Source organism: Salminus brasiliensis, chromosome 4 (genome assembly GCF_030463535.1).
Source record: "Salminus brasiliensis chromosome 4, fSalBra1.hap2, whole genome shotgun sequence".
Taxonomy (NCBI): Eukaryota; Metazoa; Chordata; class Actinopteri; order Characiformes; family Bryconidae; genus Salminus; species Salminus brasiliensis.
Window position 1 is genome coordinate 34,902,250 of NC_132881.1, and position 19,192 is coordinate 34,921,441.

The following is a 19,192-nucleotide window of genomic DNA, read 5'->3' on the forward strand; positions in this document are numbered from 1 at the left end:
CCCCAGGCCCCTGGAGCTGTGCAGCATACACTGCCTGCTGGGTCACTGTGCCGCGTAATGAGAATGATCAAATTATCACGTGGTGTAGTAGAACGTTGTTATTTAGATTATCTGAATTTGTTTAAAAGTTATCTTCAGACAACATGATGCATGTATGTCAAGCTACAGACTGCACAGATTAATTATGCCTTCCTATAATTTCTTCTTGGAATGTTGTGCATGTTGTGTAGATTGTAGAATTAAAGTTAGGTCAGACTCTTGGTGCACTTACACTGCTTAAACAATTCATGAGTTTCAAATGAACATATGAGCAGAAAAACACTTAAATGTGACCAGGATCGACCAGGGAGTTCTTGAAGGGGATGGAAAGATCATGATGAGGACCTAGTAGTTCCTGGGATGTGCAGCAGCTAAAACTTGCTGGGGTTTGGTTTCAGATGGTGGACTACGATCTCAGCTAGGCAACAGAGATGGGAGAGTGTCAGAAGATGGGCAAGACTAAGTTCAATGTCATCAACATATCAGTGGTAGAGGAATCCATGAGAGGATAATACTTCACCAACATGTGGTTTATTGGTGGTGCCACTTTATGAAGGGATCCACATCTGGTGACGCAAACCAATGCCATGCTGAGTCAGTATTTGCAAGGTTGGTGAGAACTGATCACAGATCTTTGTGATCAGCTGTATCACAGGCTGTAGAGAGATTAAGAAGGCTCAGTACCAATGGCACATCTTGCAGCATAGAGCTTCTGAGTAAGTGCTATGAGGGCAGTTTCTTTAGAATGCACTTGTTTGAAGCCAAACTGGTTCTAAATGAGAAATAGAGACAGCTGATTATAGACGATAAGTATTTGCTGATGTCTGAGCAGTGCAATTGTCTTCAACAAGAGACCTACTTCAAGGTACATGACCCAATGAGTGATCATATCAAACAGTGGGGTAACCGATCTGTACCTAGAGCTCTTTGTGCTTCAGGTATGACTCGCTTTGAGTAATGACATATGCAAGACAAACATCTAGACTTTTCTCTGTCTTGGCACAGAGGTCATGGAGCGTGTCCAAATAGGTAATTCATTTGCTGTCTTCTCATGCTGACTGATGGTCTAGCAAACAGGTGGTTGGATTATTTGTCATAAAAAGTGTATGACATCATATTTGGAAACCGGGAAGAGAAGCATATCAGAGAATTAGGAGGAAGATGATGTAATATAGGAGGAAAGAAGACAGGAGATAGGATCAGTAAATCTTGTTGACCTTCTCTTTAATGAAGATGATCTAATCTTCCAGGAAAGTAGGAGGTAAGGAAGCGAAGCGAGAGAGTTTAGGGGAGAAGAAAATGGTGAAAAGCTTGTGTGGATCAGATGCTGATGCTTTCAGTTTCTCTCTGTAAAAAGGATGACTTTCTCACTCAATTTCCTCTCTCTGCACTGATGACAACTTTTGGTAGTTTCACAGCGGAAATGAGAAGTTTCATTAGTTCCGAGAGCCATAAATGAAGAAGGCAGCACATTGTTCTTACATGGCCACACTAAAGCCATTTCATTAGGAAGAAAGTAATTGGCTAATATTTAAAATATACTTAAAACAATTTACCTTTTTTTTACCTACTTATCTTTCACTTGTTATCTTGATATGTAGACATTGCATTGTTGTCTAGATTGCATTGTGAACTACCATTAGTTTCTCATGTCATATTTTATGCAAATATATTGAGCCCTTGGCTGCCATAAGGAGGTCAGTGTTGTTAACCACTACACCTCACCAAATATTCACTCTAGAGAGAGAAGTTAATATAAACCTGTCCTGAAATAAAGAAACAACTAAAAGTATTTTGCAGCTAATGTTCTAAACACCTTATTAACTTCTAGTTATTTGCTATATTTGCTTGGTACAAACAGGCAGCTGTGACACATTTCATGCAATATACCTCCAATTTTTTTACATGGTTTAATGTTGTTAAACCATATAACATTAAAGACCCAGCAATTAAGTTGCTAGTTATTGGACAACTCACTTAAACCATTTTAATTAATAATTATTATATTTAGCAGCATTATGTTTTGTAATACAGTCTTGTAAACAAGAAAAATGTATATTTTATTGCAGCCAGATCTTCCTGACTCCATGTTTTTCACATTGCAATGTTTACAAATTTTCAGCAAAAATAACATGCATATTCCAGAACCTATGTGTATCGTTGTACAGTGCTATGTTTTATTCACATCAGTAAGTGTTTATGAAGTTCCACAGCCTCACAATAATTGTATAAACAAGACAGTCCAAATACGTTTTTAGATCTTTTTATTTATACATATATATTTTTTTCCAAGAGGAGAATACATTTTAATGGAGATGGAGGACATTTTTACCATTGGAAAAATGTAAAAATGTTCATTTTGGCACAAAAAATAGAGTAGAAATATAACATTATCCTCTTTATCATTCAACAATTTATACCGATATTGACAAATGTCAAGATCACAATATTCTGTGTAAAACTGCATAATGCATAAACTTCTCTGATCAGTGTGTGTGTATGTTCGCGAAATGCTAAGAATACGTGTATGAGGAGTTTGGTTTTCATGTAAAACTGTGACCCTCTTTTTTTTACAATTCTGATCTCAGTTTCTATTTACCCACTGGTATAAAATCAATTCTGAGAAACCTCTAAACTCAGATCAGTGATGTTCTTCTAAAGTAAGGGTTTGCTTACTGGAATTTTTAAAAGCTTTTCTTCAACCATTCCACATGGTTCAAAATGACAAAAGGCAAACTACAGATGCGTTTCCAAAAGTAGAAGCAAAAATAAAGCATTTGCATTTATAAAGGCCTCTTATTTGAGACTGAGTTTCAAGTTGAAACTTAGTCACTACAAGGTCACCACTATGGTCCTGCTACAAGACACTTGCACGGTGAAATTCCACAACAGCAGCATCACATAACAGCACACATAATTGCACTCAGTAAACAAATTATATTAATTTTCAGCCAACATAACAGTTAAATTAATTGTGCATGCAAGTGATAATAGGCTGAGGAGATTGAGGAGATGTGATTTGTATTTCGTTTGTAGTAGGTCTTCGGTTTGAGGTTGTTATGATATCTCCTTGGCCTTCTCCATGTCTGCCTGGCCAATCAAGCTTGGCTCTCCTTTCTGGGCTGGACTAGTAGTTTCAGTGCAGCTTTCACTGAGGGCCTCTAGGTCCTCAAGAATGGTTTGTACTCTGCGGACGCCATCACGTCGGGCCTGGCGCACGTCTTTACGTCCTTCTGGGTCTACTGAGTCCAGAGCCAGCAATTCTTTGGTCAAAAACTCCTCCAGCATCAGGTATCTTTTATCATTCTTTTTCCCATCGAAACACTTCACCTCCTGTGCCAGTTTCTCCACTCGCTCCAAAATTGCCTGTACTTTTAACAGTCCTGGGTGGCTTGAGCATGTCTCAGCTGTCTCCGCCATCTCCTCCTCAGGCTGAACTTGTGGAGGTAAAACCTCTGGTTGTGGAGCTGCTTTGTCTTGGGGTTCTGATGCCAGAGGGAACTGCATGAAGATATTAGCAGTCTCTGGTATCTGTTGAGGCAGTGGCTCAGGTTGTTGCTCAAACTGTTGGATAGGTGCCTGTTCAGGTTCGTGTACGGGCTGATGTATGGTTGGTGATACAGGATGTGCTACAGGCTGCTGTGCATCACCCACTCTCTTAATAGGAATCTCAGTAAATTGGCTGGCAGGCTGTTCAAATGACTGTTCAACTTTGGGTGGGATCTCTGCATGTGCAACATGTGGCTGGACCTGCAAATAAAATAGGGTTTTAGCCAGAATTCAGGTTCAGAAATACATTTTAAACAAATAACAGCTCTATATGCTTTGGGAGCTTGAGCATATAACAATATGTTGTGAAGAGCTCTTTGACTACATTACCTGAGGTCTCTCACTCATGATCTGTGCTCTGACTGGCTCCTGAGCCCTTATGTTATGAGGAAGCAAGATAGGGCTGGTTGAGCGATTCTGCTCAAGCTGGATGGGCACTTGCTCCCGGTAAGTTGGAATTTTTTCCCTGGTGGAAAACACAGGGCCACGGCTCCACTCCTCTGGTTGGTGGCAATGAAAGGAGGGTTGGTACTCTGTAGGGGTAAAGCGCTTAGGATGGACGGTCTGGTTGAGCTGGGTATGTGGGATGCCCCCTGCCCCCTCGTGAATGACAGGAATAGGAATGTAGCCTGCCTGGAGGCCTGAACTGCTGGGTCTGGAAGGTTGGTGAAGGGAGTTGGTATGAGACTGCGTCCCCTGAGAAGGATGGTGGACATGATGAACCTGAAAGCAACAAAAATACATTTCTGGCGTTGGAATTGGCTTGTGAAATGAATTCCAAAAATATACTGAAGAAGGCATCACTGTTCTAGGCTCATTACATCTTAATGCATCTTGGAGTATTTTTATTTCAACAGGAACCTTTACAGGATTGACAAAGATTCTATATAATAAAATAATAAATAGTAGTAATAAATATACTACCTACACTACCACACAGTATGTCATAAGTTCATGTTTTAAAACAATTATTCAGTCAAGCTAAACTCATTTTCTCAGACCTCCCAGACTGGTGCAACTTGAAGCATTTTGTTTTGAGTGCAGTACTTATGTTCTCATAAAAAAAGAAAAAAAATCTAACTCCCAGAGCTGTACCTCAGGTCCCTGTGAAGCAGGTGAGCAGGACAAACAGTGAGTATCAACCTCTGATGGGGACTGCACTGGAGATCTTGGCCGACAGTGTAGCGTGGGAGTTGGGGATGGAGTCCGGCCATCTGCCCTTAGGTTTTGCTGGTTGGCTGGGTACATATAGGAAAATGGGTGCTGCCTGGGCTCAACATTTTCATGGGTGATCGGGATTGGGATGTAGCCTTGGCGTAGGGTTGGCTGTTTAATCTCCTGAATAAATGTCTTGTGCTTGTCCTGAGGAGAGGACTCTGTAGGTGCACAAGGGCCACTGGAGGAAAGCTGAATGATCTGTAACACATAGCATAGCATTATCAGATTAAAAGCCTAATATGGCAATAGGCTATAGGTTTCTTCATGTTACATCATTTTAGCAACACCGCTCTGAAAGTTAGAAAGTAGTCGTTATATTCCACTAGGCTATTCAATGTGTAGAAAATGCTCGAACAGTGTCTGAAATAATGGTTAAAAGGAAATTCAGGGTTTTCTAAATGTATGCATAATTAATGATTAGTATAACACAGTAATTTAGCCCCATATCAGTATGAAATGCCCAGTTCTAGAAAAACAGACTGAAAGAGTGAAAGTTGCTAACAGTAGTGGTGATAGCAACCAGATATTTAAAGGCTTTAATGCCTCTAAAAGTTACCTCACAGAAAGTTATTACATGATTTGGCTATGAATAATAAGCTGATAAATTATATATTTTTTAATAAATGAATGGCAGAGTGGTACATGAAACTATTTAACCAATATCATATATATTGACATTACATACTGTCACGGTCACTCAAATAAACGTCCAAAACAGCAACTTTAACAGGATTAAGAATAAGTCATCCTGCAGTGGAAGACAAAGTAAAAAGAAATTTAACAGGTAAGTTCGATACAATGTTTTTGTACAGTGACAGCGATGTCAAAAACTCAATGTTTTGGTTAAGAAATACAACAGTTATATTTGTATTGTAGACATTGTGACCCCCTAGTTCATTTCATCACCTGTCAAAAAATCTAAGTTGGTAGATTTCTCTAGATGCAGCATTTTACATTTCACACCAACCCATTCTGAAAGTTTTTTTTTATCCACTAAATTATGCAGAAATGTTGCAGTCTAATAAGCTGCATTTTATGGTCATTTTAAAGCAGCATTGTGAAAGAATTGGTATTTCTTGTTCCGAGCTCCTACAGTTGGGAAGTGTAATTTGCGCTTTGAGCCACTCTTCAGGAAGGACGCGCTTACTTGTGTTTCTAGACTTTACATAGATACCGAACAATCACTGAAAGTGAAAAACATGTGGACTGATGCGATTGAGTAATATTACAGGATTTTACACAAATAAGCAGCGTTACATAGTTCTCGCAAGCGGTTTCCTTGCGTTTTACATGTAGTAGCGTGTCAAGCCCAGAATAGCAACAACATCGACGCAACTCTAGCTACTGCTAGAAGTCAGTGGAGGATCACAATGATTTGAAGGAAGCTGGTATTTTTAGATAGAACATGCTAGGGTTAGGGGCAGATGTTTAGCAAAAATATTCCTCTGGTAACAACAATTTTATTTACAGTAAAAATGTGATTTCTTATTGTTCTTTGTCATGCAGTTAGGTTAAAGAAGCTGTTAGGTTAAAGAAGCTTTAACCTGACATGATCTGCCTTTCACAGTGTGCCACAACACTGATATAACTTTTAGTCCAGGCAACCACTGTAGTAAAAGAAAGTCATTGGCCCACTTCACAGATGAGTGTAATCTTTCACTTTTCGGCATCATGTAACATTCCACCCATGATGCATTATCCTTATTATTTCTTCTACACACAGATAAAGAACTTATTTAATCTCTACAGACTTTACAATATATGCTTCCTTCATGGTTTTCAAATACTTTACTCTTCTGGCCCGATCCTTCACTACATTTTTGCACTTCTACATTCAAAAAGGCTCGTCATCAAAGTGCCCGTTCTACTCAGTCTTGTGCCTTAGCTTGGAACATTTTACTGGGACAATAAACAGTCCAAAATTGAATGTGAAGAAAACAGGGCATAAATAATCTACTGCTTTCCTGTACGATGTGAGAATGCTCCATTGGTATGTGCAGGATAATTAGATGTTGTGAAATACCTACACATTATGTCAAAAGTATCACCTCCCTGATAACCGCCTGGAAAACAAGGGTTGTTTCATCACAAGCAGCATATTCCATTTTCCATTATTCAATCTATTATTTTAAGGCCTACTCTCATCCTTCAAAACTTGAGTAAATCTTAAACATCTCAAAGTTTTTTTTAAGTAATTATTGAACAAATGTAGATTTATAACGCAGTGTTAGGTCATATGACTTTCATGTTGTTGTAAAGTTGTGAATATTTATGGTAACAGTGCTCTTTTACGATCTATGCAAATTGTGTTAAATGTGAAAAGCATTTTGGTTTTGCCCAGTGTGGTCAAGAGGGTTTAGAGGACTTTAGCCTCTCGGCTAATAGGTAAAATCTAGGACATTAATATATACAGTGTTTTGTTATAAAACTGATACTTAGCATATCTGTTTTTTCTTTTAATACAACATGGCCAAATACAACACACCCATAAATGGCTACTCCAGGAGCACATTCAGAGTGAAAATCCTCTTACATGCAAGTATCCAACAGTTGTTGAACATTGCTCGTATAGAAAACATATAAGCTACTGTACATTCATGACATGACTCATTTTGTGTATGTATGTGTGTGTGTGTGTGTGTGTGTGTGTGTTGAATGGGTTGCTGTTTAGTTGACACTGTAGCTTAAAATACACTTTGTGAGGGGGTGGGCGTCACTAAGCAGATCTATGATGAGAAAAGGCCTCCCTTACTCATCAGTGTGAATCAGAGGTATGGGCCCCAGACAATCTCTCAACCCACACAGGGAGAAACAACAATAACACTGTTTTGATATTAAATCGTGGTGGTCAGCTCTTAAAGCTTGGTCTACACAGCAAGGCTCCTGATCTATAGCCTAGAAATACTTCAGCGGAGGTGTACAATAGATCCCTGATTGCAGAGCAAAATCAAAAAAATCAAATCAAATAAAAACTGAAAATGATTTAGTGTAATCAGGACAGAGCAGAAGGCGAATGACCTTATGTCCTCTGCCTTTTTGGCATGGACGTGTGGACACCAACGGCCTTGGGCCCATTTTATCTCCTGGCAGCTGTGTCTTTCCAGCAGATTCTTGGTGACACTAACTTTGGCCAACAGCAACGTGTTGATCTTTCTAATGAGAGATACCAACTGGCGAGCCCTACAGTCTGCACCCTTCAATGTTTCAACATCACTTGACCGGAATGTGCCGGACGCCCAGAGCTTAGAAGCTTTACCAGCTAATGTGAAAAGTGGGACTTCGTTTCTTATTTTCTGACGAATTTGGACATCTGAAACATCACGATGCTGCCTTCTCATTACCGAGCCATTCATTGGTCATCACCGACGCGCTGGGAGAGAGGGTGGATCCGTCTCAAATCCCATGTAAGGGAAACTTCGGGGGACATGATAGCGAGCAGTTCCAGCGATATTCCGAACAAACGCAGTGTGCGGAGCTCCAGCCTCTTTAAATAACCATTATGGAGACGCTGAAACACCCCGCGTCTTTAGGCTAGGCTACATCCGACTGCAGTGCGTCACACACCAAGCAGGCCGGCTTAGATCATAACACAGAAATATTTCAGTGCGATAGTAGCCCATCAGTCCGCTAGAATGAATATGAGACGCTATTTTAGGAATGTGGCCTGTTATTCACAAGACCATGAACTAATCAGTTCGAGTTGCGACCCCTTAGAAGTAGCTACAGCAGCCCACGAGCTATCCAGGTCTATATTTTCAATCTATGTAGCGGAATTTTTCAACGCAGTTTACCATGAAGTCAAATTTAATAACCCACACGAAGTTATTCACGCCTACACCAAAACCAGCAGTGCAAATAAGACTACCGCTTTTTCTCCCCTGCCCATATGAGACCACCTGTCAGCCACATTATTCGACACTTCGAAAGCAGAGGAGCGACAGGGACGTGGGAGCACAACTTCCATCGCAGTTCTGCGACTGCGCCACGGCTCTCCCCGCTGAGCCTACCTTCTTAGAGTCATGTCTCGGGTCGTTCCACGTTGTTATGCGATTGTTGTGATCCACAAAAAACGGCCACCCGGTCTGAGGGTCAATTTTGATCTCCCATCCTGGCGGCAGGGGGTCATTCGTAGCCATCGTTTCCACAGGAGACAGTGTTTTCATGCTCTGCTGTAGTCTCGGTCTTGAATATTGTGCCATTACAGCGCACAGGGATCCTTTAAAGGATCGATGTGATGACGTACGACTGACTGGGGGTGGGTTTCTCGAAGCAGCTGGTGGGCTGCTAAGAAAGTTCTAGTGGGCTTCACGGCCATGTGAACAGGGCTGAGTCCTGGGGGCGAGCAGAGCTGACCTACCGCCTCAGAATGGCTTACGTTCATAACCTTCTGGTCTTCTCAGAAGTTGCTTGGGTTATTATTTAATGGTTTAGCATGATTAAGAAAAGATCAGAAAACCTTCTGAATCGAAATTTTAGAGGAAATGCTTGATCGGAAATGTAAAATGTATTTATAGACCTTTCTAGAACATACAGAGTCAAATATAATATTTAATCCTGACAGATCAGTTGCAAGCAGGTGACTAACAGTAAATGACTAACAGCACTTGTCCAGCTTGTCCAACGCCACAGCAATATATAAAGACTGCTGTGCTAAGAAACAGGCAGCACAGTACACTTATTATTCTGGCCATTTAAGGTTAATATTTATGATATTCAAAATACTGGAGACGGTGCAGCAGTACAACATGAACATCTGTTGAGGCACTATGTTTGTGTAGTGCACAGGTCATCGTTTCCAGTCCTGGAAGGTCCCTTGATTTCCCTCAAACACATCTAATACAACTAAACTGATAGATTTAGTGGGTTTGTTAGAACATGGAAAACACCAAACCTGTGCTGGACACCAGCCCTCCAGGACCTTAAGTGATGGCCCCAGGTCTTGTGAATTTGCTGAGGTGTTTTTTTTTTTTCCAGCTAGCATGTCATTACTGATCTTTGTATGGTTAATTAAAGCCAGTATGGGCTTGGATGAAGGTACTTATGTCTGAAAAACCAAAGCATGCCTACATAGAAACTCTAACACAAAAAGTAAATAAGAAAATAATAACATGCCATATGGTAATGAGCATGCAGTTTACAGGGACATCTAACAGAACATCTAACTGTCTTGTTTTGGTTAATAATGAATGATCATTAAAGTGATCCAGTCAAGTATAAATTCAGAATGAAGACTGTATGAAATATGCTCATGTGATTTTATGTGTTCTTTCTGCCTTTCTGGGTGGTCTCTGAGACCAAATGTCTATTAATATTCCAGCAACATTATTATTATTATTATTATTATTATTATTATTATTATTATTTATTTGGTTTTGGGTGATTAAAGCAATCTACTTAAAATCATAAAACTGACAACTGATCAACTTTTTTTCTAACCTGCTACCAACAGCCAAACAGGTTCTATCAATGTGCTGTTCTCTCAAGATACAAGTAAATCGGCCCTGCTGCAGATTTGTATATGGGCATGTGGGAGTGATAAAGTAGTTCATGACAAAAGCGTTGGATAGTTTCTGTGCTTGGACTCATCTGCAATGACCACTAAAAAATAGAATGGTAGCAGAGCAGATGACAGACTGAGTTGTCAGTAACAATTGAGTGCATATTGTAAAGTAGGCTGTAACTGGCAGTAAAGGCAGAGGATCTAGGAGGCCCGTCAGGTGTGCAGAGCTGAAGAGATTTAGTCTAAAATACAATGACAAATAGATATGGGAATACCTTGCATTAGAAAATAATTTCTATTTCTGTGTGACAATTTTCATCACACAGTGAGGTAGGGCTGGTTTACTATGCATGTGCATTACTGGGGGGTTTCAGACATTTGGCTGTGGTGTGGTAACTCCAACTCACCCTAGTGAGTTATCAGACTGTGCTCCATCACTCCAGAGAGGGTAAAGTAGGGTTGACTAGAAGGAGTGAATACTTGCATGTGTTATACATACTTTTGGTTTTCACAATGTTTGCACATCTTCTGATAATGGCCGGAGGTCTGTGAACCTGCACACACACACACACACACACACACACACACACACACACACACACACACACACACACACACACACACACACACACACACACACTGCTGTGTTTAGGCTGCGCTGCCTGAACGCGCTCACACTCCCACCGTGTTGAACCCCGTGATGCTGCGCGCATGCGCATTGGCTGGATTCCTAGCTGGCCGGGTTTCGCCATTTTCTACACAATAAAGAAAGTAACTAGCAAGCTAATCGGTCTGGTGTTCTTTTAACCAAAATAAAAGGGCACGGGAGCCGTTGACAGGTTACACCAAGACTCAGTACGACATCAGAGAATGGAAGACGATAGCCACCCAAAAACCCTGTGAGTACTTTCCAGCACAATGGCTGTCCATGCGTTTAGATTGGTGTGTTCAAAAACCACAGTCGTTCACTTAACGGGACCGTAACCATTTCTGACGGGTTTCTTTTACTCCAGTTAAAGATGTGCACTCAAACACACGTGTAAGAATTATTCTAACAGCCAGAAAGTCGCAGTGTGTTAAGTTGTCACGAAGTTGTGTTGTCTGTCCGTTGCGAGCGGCTCGTCTCCGTTAAGTTGCTACGGTAGCTAGCTAGCTAGCTCGCGGCTAATAAATATCAGCTAGCTAGCTAGCCTGTTAGCGGGGCTGGCTAACGCTAGCCGTCTGAGCTTGTAGCTAGTTAATATGAAACAAAATGGAGTTGAACACTGGGTGGTATATGCTCTTATACCTTTGCACTGTAACAAGATGACTTGCCATAGAGAAGTTCGTGTATAACTGGCTTGTGTCGAGTTACACAGGCGAGTACCTGAAGTCAGATGGCTAACGTATGCTAGCTAGCTCAGTAGCCGCTTGTTTAGCTAGCTAGCTTAGCTATTGTCTGACATCCAGCTCGCTCGCTGCTGATTTTCGAAGGCCTGATAACTGACCATGGTGCCGTGCCCCCTTTTACATTGACGGCTGTTGTCTTTATTGACGTTTCACCGTCGAAATGCCAAGTTTGCTCGGTTATTTTGTAGTTATTGTTTAGTCTTCTGTTCTATTTATAGAAACGGCTACAACTGCTGGCAGCTCTTCTGTGCCGAAATGCCATCTCCGGCATTCTCAAGCGGAAACCAGTGTGACTGTCAAATAACATTGCAGAGTTAATTTTCCTGTGTTTAGACGAGCTGTTATTTTATCTGAGCTTTTATCTGTCAGGTTTCCTTGTTAGGAGCTGTGGTAGTAACAGAGAAGAGGCTCACTGGCCTTTCTTTTTCCTTTGTCTTTTTCGGTTTTCAGGAACAATAAGGGCACTCTCCAGTGAGGTGCTGCTCGTTTTCGTAGTAATTAGCTACTCCTCCAGCATTGCAGTTAGACATTACTTTGGCTGTGACAAAACGCTTCGCATGCTGTCTCAGTAGTATGCTTATGTCCATGAGGATGTCTGATGAGCTGAGTTTTCAGGATCTGTGTTTTCTTCCTTTCAGGTACGTGGGGAACCTATCTAGGGATGTCACAGAGAACTTGATCCTTCAGTTGTTCACCCAGATCGGTCCCTGTAAAAGTTGTAAAATGATAACAGAGGTAAGCATAAGATACATGTCCATCTTAAAGATGCACGTATTCCTCGACTTGGTGCAAAGACATGTTTGCCTACTGTAAGTAATAATGCTGATCTATGTTGAACTGATAAAACCGCAGAGATGGTATACCAGACAACAGTGTGGTTTAATTTCTAGGAGATCAGTGTAAAACAGTTTAAAGAAAGTCATAAATACTTAATGTTTTGTTTTTACCAAGCCTTTTTGCTGTTTAGTAAAAGATGTTTGGGCTTTCTGTTTTGCAGCACACAAGCAATGATCCATATTGCTTTGTGGAGTTCTTTGAACACAGGGATGCTGCAGCTGCCCTAGCCGCAATGAACGGAAGAAAGATTCTGGGGAAGGTACTTAGTCCTGCCGTGTCTGTTAAATTGTGTTTCTTTGTGATTTGCTTTATTACAAAAATAAATAAACAATTCTTCATTGTGTTTATCTGCAGGAAGTCAAAGTAAATTGGGCAACAACTCCAAGCAGTCAGAAGAAAGACACATCCAGTAAGATTTTGTCTTCTATGCTATGTACTGTATTTATGCTGCACTAGACACGCATTTCCCCATTCTTTTTGTTTTTGTTTGTTTGTTTTTTTTGCTGAAGGTCATGTAGATGGCACTAACGGTTTTATTTAGCCTACACTTGTATTGTAATGTTTAGCAAAGAGTGTTATTACACTCATAACTATAGAGGATTCCTATTTTGGTGCTGTAACAAACCGATTAAAAGTCCCCCCCCCCTCCTTCTTCCCTCCATCCAGATCATTTCCATGTTTTTGTGGGAGATTTGAGTCCTGAGATCACCACTGACGATATCAGAGCTGCATTTGCCCCCTTTGGGAAAATTTCGTAAGTGTGCAGAGGTTATGCTCTTCTGTAAAAGATTAATTGTTCTTTTCTTTGAATAAAACAAAACAGCTAGAGAGGTTTGTATCAGTGGTTATGTCACTGTCAGTAAAGGCTTATTGAACTCTTTGTGATTTGTTTTGATCTAAAATAAAAAAAAAATGAGAAAGCAGAGCTAAAATTTAATTAATTGTAGTTGTGATGTAAATTTGTAAACTACCATGACAATGTTTTTATGGCAAAGGACCAGACTATCTGCTGATACATTCAGATGGTTAGGAATACCACAAAGTAGGAATGATACTAAGTAAATCTTTTAATGCTTCACACAAAAGATGGCAATGCCCACTCTTGGTGTTTACATCACAAAACAGAGGTTTAGGACTTGAGAAATATATTGGGTAGTGCCTGAGGCAAAAGTGTGTTCTTGCATAGAATATCTGCATCGTTAAACACTCCTCATTAAACAAATGGTAAGTAGATCTAAATCTATTTCTCTTTAAAGCAGTTCAGTATTTGGAATTTAAAAATTGTCACTGTGAATCTGAATCTTTCAGATTCTCTCTTTTTTTTAGCTGTGAGTGTCAGTTAATAGCACTCTGGTTATTTTACAGAAATGCTCATAGGATTGGACAGGAGCTTGAAGGCTAACAGCAAGGAACTGTGCACACTGGGAACTCAGATGTAGATTTTTTTTCTATTCACTCTTTACTTTTCATACTTGTACTTTCGTATTAACGCTAAAGTAGAGTAGTCTTTAACAGTCCTCCAATATTTCCTGTACAAATGTTGTTTCATTATGGTTTGCCTAGTTTTGTTGATAGTTTGATTCATCTTGAAATTCTGAAAATGTCAATTTTTCAAAATTTGCAGCTTCCCAAACTCCATATTGGTGGTAAAGAATTGACCAGGAAAAATAAAGAAATCTGTTAACAGGCCATGTATGCCGTTTAATTCCTTTTTTTTCTCTTTTGATATTTCTATATATCTCTGCTGGTAGGATTAGAGACAACAGCAGATATTAGGAATGCATGGTAAACAAATTGATTTATTTTTGTGTTTTTAAGTATTTGTTTTTAGTGGTATGAAAGTGTAAGATCTAGTCTGTAACACCAGGATCAGTATGCAATGAAAGCCAGGACTGATCAAGAGCTTTTCAAAACTGACTGTAGTGTAGGTTGCATGAACATGTATTTTTGATAGCTCATTGATAGTCAAAAGATGCAGAGAACTGCTAGTGTAATGACTTCATTGGATCATTTAGGAGACTGTAAAGTGTTTTACAGTACTGTTTGTTTGTGTGTGTGTGTGTGTGTGTGTGTGTGGTTCCTTTCTTTTCTTTACCATGCTGCCAGGTTAGAAGTGAACTGACTACTTTGATATACCATGTTCTTTCAGGGATGCTCGTGTGGTGAAGGATATGACAACAGGGAAATCAAAGGGGTATGGATTTGTGTCCTTCTATAACAAACTGGTAAGGCTCCAGCTCAGGAACACAAAGTGAAGGTTATTTCTATTTCTGTTTACTATTATATTTTTTATGACTTTCAATTCTTTTTAGATTTTAATGGTAGTTTTATTAGTCACTGAAGCAAATCAGCTAATCAGAAGTTCAATCTTTTGATGGTTTGATTCATTAAGGTTTTAGTTTTTCTATTACAAAGACTTACTGAGGCGCAGCCTCTTTACTATAAAGGGAATGGAAGGACTAGTATTATATCTAGGCAATTGGCTTTCTTTATGTTGGTATTTCAGAAAGTAAGCTTTTTTTTTTTCCCCTTCATTTTTTTATTTCTTTTTTTTTATTGCTAGGATGCGGAGAATGCCATAGTTCACATGGGTGGCCAGTGGTTGGGTGGACGGCAAATCCGGACCAACTGGGCGACTCGGAAGCCCCCTGCCCCTAAAAGCGTGCAAGACAGTAAGCAGATCACGCGTCTAGGTCAGACCAATTTGTGAAGGTCAACAGTACTATGCAGTTGTGTGGAATTCTGTAGAATGATATAGGATTTTTTTTTGTTGATGGATTTGGAAAGCACTGAACTGTATAATCCTGTGGCCCTTTAGGGCTGCGTATGAGGAGCAAGGTTTGGAGCAAAAAATATTTTTATTTTTGAAAATGTTAGGCAGCTCAAAGCAGCTGAGATTCGAAGATGTTGTGAACCAGTCAAGTCCTCAGAACTGCACTGTATACTGCGGTGGCATCCAGTCAGGTCTCTCGGGTAAGTCAGGTATGCTCTTGTTAGTATTTTGTCTTGTAGCTTGTGAAACTTTAAATTGATCATGTAACTTGCATTGTACTGTTTTTACAGAGCACCTTATGCGACAGACGTTTTCGCCTTTTGGTCAAATAATGGAAATCAGAGTTTTCCCAGAGAAAGGCTATTCTTTTATCAGGTATTTTGCCTTGTGAATATTTTTTTTATATATGTATTGGGTATTGGTATTGGTAAGGCATTGTTTTGTTTTTGTTTTTTTAAACCAGGTGTATGTGTGTGGGGATGTTTGTTTAGTTTTTTTTTATTTTTATTTTTTATTTTATTTTTTTCCTGTAATTTCAGTTTCTCCATCCAATGCTAATGTTGAACAAACCTATAATAAATTTCACAATTACTCATAATTTTGCATGTAGTCAATTAGTGGTTTAAATGGGAGTCTCATCATATTAGCAAACTGTTTATAGTGTGTTTTATTAATTACATTAATTCTAAGTAGCTCTCTTTCCATTCTTGCCATTAGAGGGCACCAAATAACAAGTGATTCTGGGAGTTCATACTATTGGCTTTGACTTGTAGGCTCTGTTACTTTAAACACTGTGGTCTAAACTGCTCCCTCTAAAATTACATAGATTCAGAAATGTCTGTGTGTGTCTGTGTGTGTGTGTGTGTGTGTGTGTGTGTATATATATATATATATATATATATATATATATATATATATATATATATATATATATATAAGAAGATATAGGTTACTATATAAAACCAAAAAATAATAAATAAATATATAAATATTCTGGAGAGAGAGAAGAACTTGTGATAATTTTTGCATTTGAATTGTATTGTTTGGAGGTGAATATATTAAACATTTTTAAGCGTTTTAGGAAATATTTGTTTTCAGTGTGACTCATTTAACTGGATCACATTAGAAGGCTGCCTGCCTTTAACTCTAATGTAATGCTGTGTAATGTCTTTTAATTAAGGCCCATACATTTCCACAGGTTTTCCTCCCATGAAAGTGCTGCCCATGCCATTGTGTCAGTAAATGGAACTACCATCGAAGGCCATATTGTTAAGTGCTACTGGGGCAAAGAGTCACCCGACATGGCCAAAAATGTCCAACCGGTAACCGAACAGGTGTGCACAATTTATTATATCTATATTCATTTGCGCTGTTAACCTTCTAGCATTTTAAAAAGGAAAAGTAAAAGGTGCCATGGAATTAATTTGTTCAGTATTTGTTTGTTAACTTATTAGTAATAGGTATGAGATTTTGGTTTTAGACATCCATTTAAACCCCTGTTATTTAGCCTTCGAATGAAACACAAAAACAGTTGTTGAGCACTGCTCTGACTGGAAGATTTTCGACACCCTCCCAGCACCTTACTGGATAGTGTCTTTGTCTTCTCTGTTTTCTTAGTACAGTACATGGTCAGTTTGCTGAAGAGGTTGTAGCTGGGCTAGCTTTTTTACCCATTTGTTTTGTGCTTTGAACTGTTTTCAATAATTTTATGAGCGTTGCACGCATCAAGAATGCCATATTTTCCTAAAGTTACTGTTGTATTTTACTGGGTGTATGTACCTTCTGGGAGCATAAATAAAATTAGTTTAGACCATTACGGGACAGTTCAGGTGATCTGGACCTGGCATGTTTTACTGTCCTGTTTTGGTTATGCTAGATTTTCTAAGAGTCAAGTGATTAGAGCATATAAACACAGTGCTCCATTGTAAGGCACCTTTTAATTTGATTCAACAGTAATAAATTGTTTCATTTGTGATTGTGCAACTAAATTAAATGTAGTCATTCCTTAATAGGTGGATTATGGACAGTGGGGCCATTGGAATCAGATGTATGGAAATCCTCAGCAGTATGGGCAGTACATGACGACAAATGGATGGCAAGTACCATCCTATGGAATGTATGGACAGACATGGAATCAGCAGGGATTTGGAGTGGAGTAAGTCCCTTTATATTTACAGTGCATGGTTTGCTGTGAATTATTATTGATTGTCTACAGACAGCACAAGAAACACTTATCCTTAAGGTTTTAGTATTCGTTTTTCATACTTCCTTCACAAGTTTATTTATTTTACTAACTATTTATTTTTTGAACAATTATGTTTCCCTGTTTATTATGGCTATGTACATGTGTAGTCTTATCAACTAAATGCACATACTGTAAACGCTTGATCTGGCTAGTAAATGCACCCTTTTTTTTTTTCCCCCATTACAGACAGTCACAGTCTCCTGCCTGGATGGGAGGTTTTGGGACTCAGCCCTCTCAGGCACAACCTGGTCCAGTGATGAACCAGGCTAATTTTGGCATGGCTGGCTACCAAACACAGTGATCTGGTCTATAACTTTCCAACATCTGAGTCACATCTGTGAGAACCCTCTTATTCTCACTGGGAGGGAATAAAGAGACTAATATGAATACATCGACTTTTTCCCCCACAAACCGTTCAAGAACTGACATGAATCAGGGTTTGCTTAAATGTAAAGAAGCAAATTTTGATTAGACACATGGGATGAATGCCTTCAGCAGAAAACTGAATTTATTTGCTTTTTTTTTTTGTTGTTTGTTTTAATGGAGTCGGAGAAAATAAACTGCATTTCCCCCCCCATCTGTATTGAATACATTTGCTTGATGCCAATTACAGGAAGTTCACAGGTACATTGCAAAAAAGTTGTACATGTTCTATAACCTGATGCTTTTTAAGTGCTTTCCTTTCTCCCCTTCCAAATAGCTGATCATGTTTGCTCATCACGTTATGGACTTCAAATTTTGTACTAAAAGGCAAAACACAAGCATTCTGATTCAGTAAACACATGTAAGTAAAGGCACTTTTTGGGGGTCATTGGACCTGTGTCTTGTAAATGTTGAAGTGTAAATGAATTTCTATGTGCAGTTGTGTATATTTAATCCACATCATTAGCTCCTCATTTCTCTCAGAATTCAGAGTTTGATACCGCGTGTATGATGTTCTCTTTTTACTATGATTTGCTGACAGTGAAATATCTCTCGTTCGAAATGGAGAAAGGGGTCACTATGGCTGAGGATGTAAATAGCCTTTGATAACTAGGTATGGAATAGGGGTTTGGAGTATGCATTCTTCATTATGGGGTGAAGCAGATCTGACACTGCTTATGACAGACAAGTGTGACTGACATGCTGAATTGATTCAGTATTACAAATAAGCCTTAATTTTCAGTCACGCAACTTTCGATTTGCTGTTTTAAGACCCTTGTAGAAATCTGTATTGTTGATTTTAGAGCCCACAGTAGATTTTGTCCATTTGCAGTTTTGAAAATACGCGTGCCATTTTCTCTAGTAGCCAGAGAAATGAGATTGGGGTATTTTTCTGGGGACTTTGTAGATTTGAAATGCATGTTTCAAATCACATTGTTAAGGTTGCTTAAAGAATCGAATGTAATAGGTAAACTGTTTGAATGCAATTTAGCATTTGATAATTTTCTTTTAAGTCTAAATGAGTCAATAAATGAACCATTGGACTAGAAGCAATGTATTTGTTTTGTTGTATTGCTTTAAAGTACTCTGCACAGCTGGTGGGGCAAATATACACATTTTTGTAAATGGCACAGAAAAGGATGATATCTTTCCAGGTAAACTGGAACTTCTAAAACAAATGTTACCACACAATTTTATCGCCATAGTTCACAGTATCAGG

General features: G+C 39.2%; 2 protein-coding genes across 4 annotated transcripts; one reads left to right on the forward strand and one right to left on the reverse strand.

Annotated features, from left to right (window-relative positions):
* Positions 1-2,277: 2,277 nt before the first annotated feature.
* bag3 (BCL2 associated athanogene 3) lies at positions 2,278-9,032 on the reverse strand. The gene is made up of 4 exons (XM_072678165.1): positions 8,814-9,032; positions 4,684-5,004; positions 3,919-4,311; positions 2,278-3,789 (listed from the first exon to the last, which is right to left on the reverse strand). The coding sequence occupies exons 1-4, from the start codon at positions 9,003-9,005 to the stop codon at positions 3,097-3,099; spliced, it is 1,599 nt and encodes a 532-aa protein (XP_072534266.1). The 5' UTR covers positions 9,006-9,032; the 3' UTR covers positions 2,278-3,096.
* A 2,001-nt stretch (positions 9,033-11,033) lies between these two features.
* Positions 11,034-19,022, forward strand: tial1 (TIA1 cytotoxic granule-associated RNA binding protein-like 1). 3 transcript variants are annotated; one of them, XM_072678167.1, is made up of 12 exons: positions 11,034-11,205; positions 12,334-12,430; positions 12,693-12,791; positions 12,887-12,941; positions 13,199-13,286; positions 14,682-14,757; positions 15,096-15,225; positions 15,410-15,514; positions 15,596-15,680; positions 16,504-16,639; positions 17,318-17,460; positions 17,737-19,022. In XM_072678167.1, the coding sequence occupies exons 1-12, from the start codon at positions 11,177-11,179 to the stop codon at positions 17,849-17,851; spliced, it is 1,158 nt and encodes a 385-aa protein (XP_072534268.1). In that variant the 5' UTR covers positions 11,034-11,176; the 3' UTR covers positions 17,852-19,022. The 3 variants fall into 3 exon arrangements, with proteins under 3 accessions (XP_072534268.1, XP_072534269.1, XP_072534270.1); XM_072678168.1 differs by having other exon boundaries at positions 15,410-15,505; XM_072678169.1 differs by having other exon boundaries at positions 15,096-15,204; positions 15,410-15,505.
* Positions 19,023-19,192: the final 170 nt, after the last annotated feature.

Excerpts from the sequence above, each read along its gene's own strand:
- bag3 (XM_072678165.1), bottom strand. The coding sequence starts at position 9,005 with ATGGCACAATATTCAAGACCGAGACTACAGCAGAGCATGAAAACACTG. Across the intron at positions 4,312-4,683 it reads CTGCTTCACAGGGACCTGAG|GTTCATCATGTCCACCATCC; the intron begins GTACAGCTCTGG and ends TGTTGCTTTCAG. Across the intron at positions 3,790-3,918 it reads TCATGAGTGAGAGACCTCAG|GTCCAGCCACATGTTGCACA; the intron begins GTAATGTAGTCA and ends TTTTATTTGCAG.
- tial1 (XM_072678167.1), top strand. The coding sequence starts at position 11,177 with ATGGAAGACGATAGCCACCCAAAAACCCT. Across the intron at positions 12,431-12,692 it reads GTTGTAAAATGATAACAGAG|CACACAAGCAATGATCCATA; the intron begins GTAAGCATAAGA and ends TCTGTTTTGCAG. Across the intron at positions 12,792-12,886 it reads GAAGAAAGATTCTGGGGAAG|GAAGTCAAAGTAAATTGGGC; the intron begins GTACTTAGTCCT and ends GTTTATCTGCAG.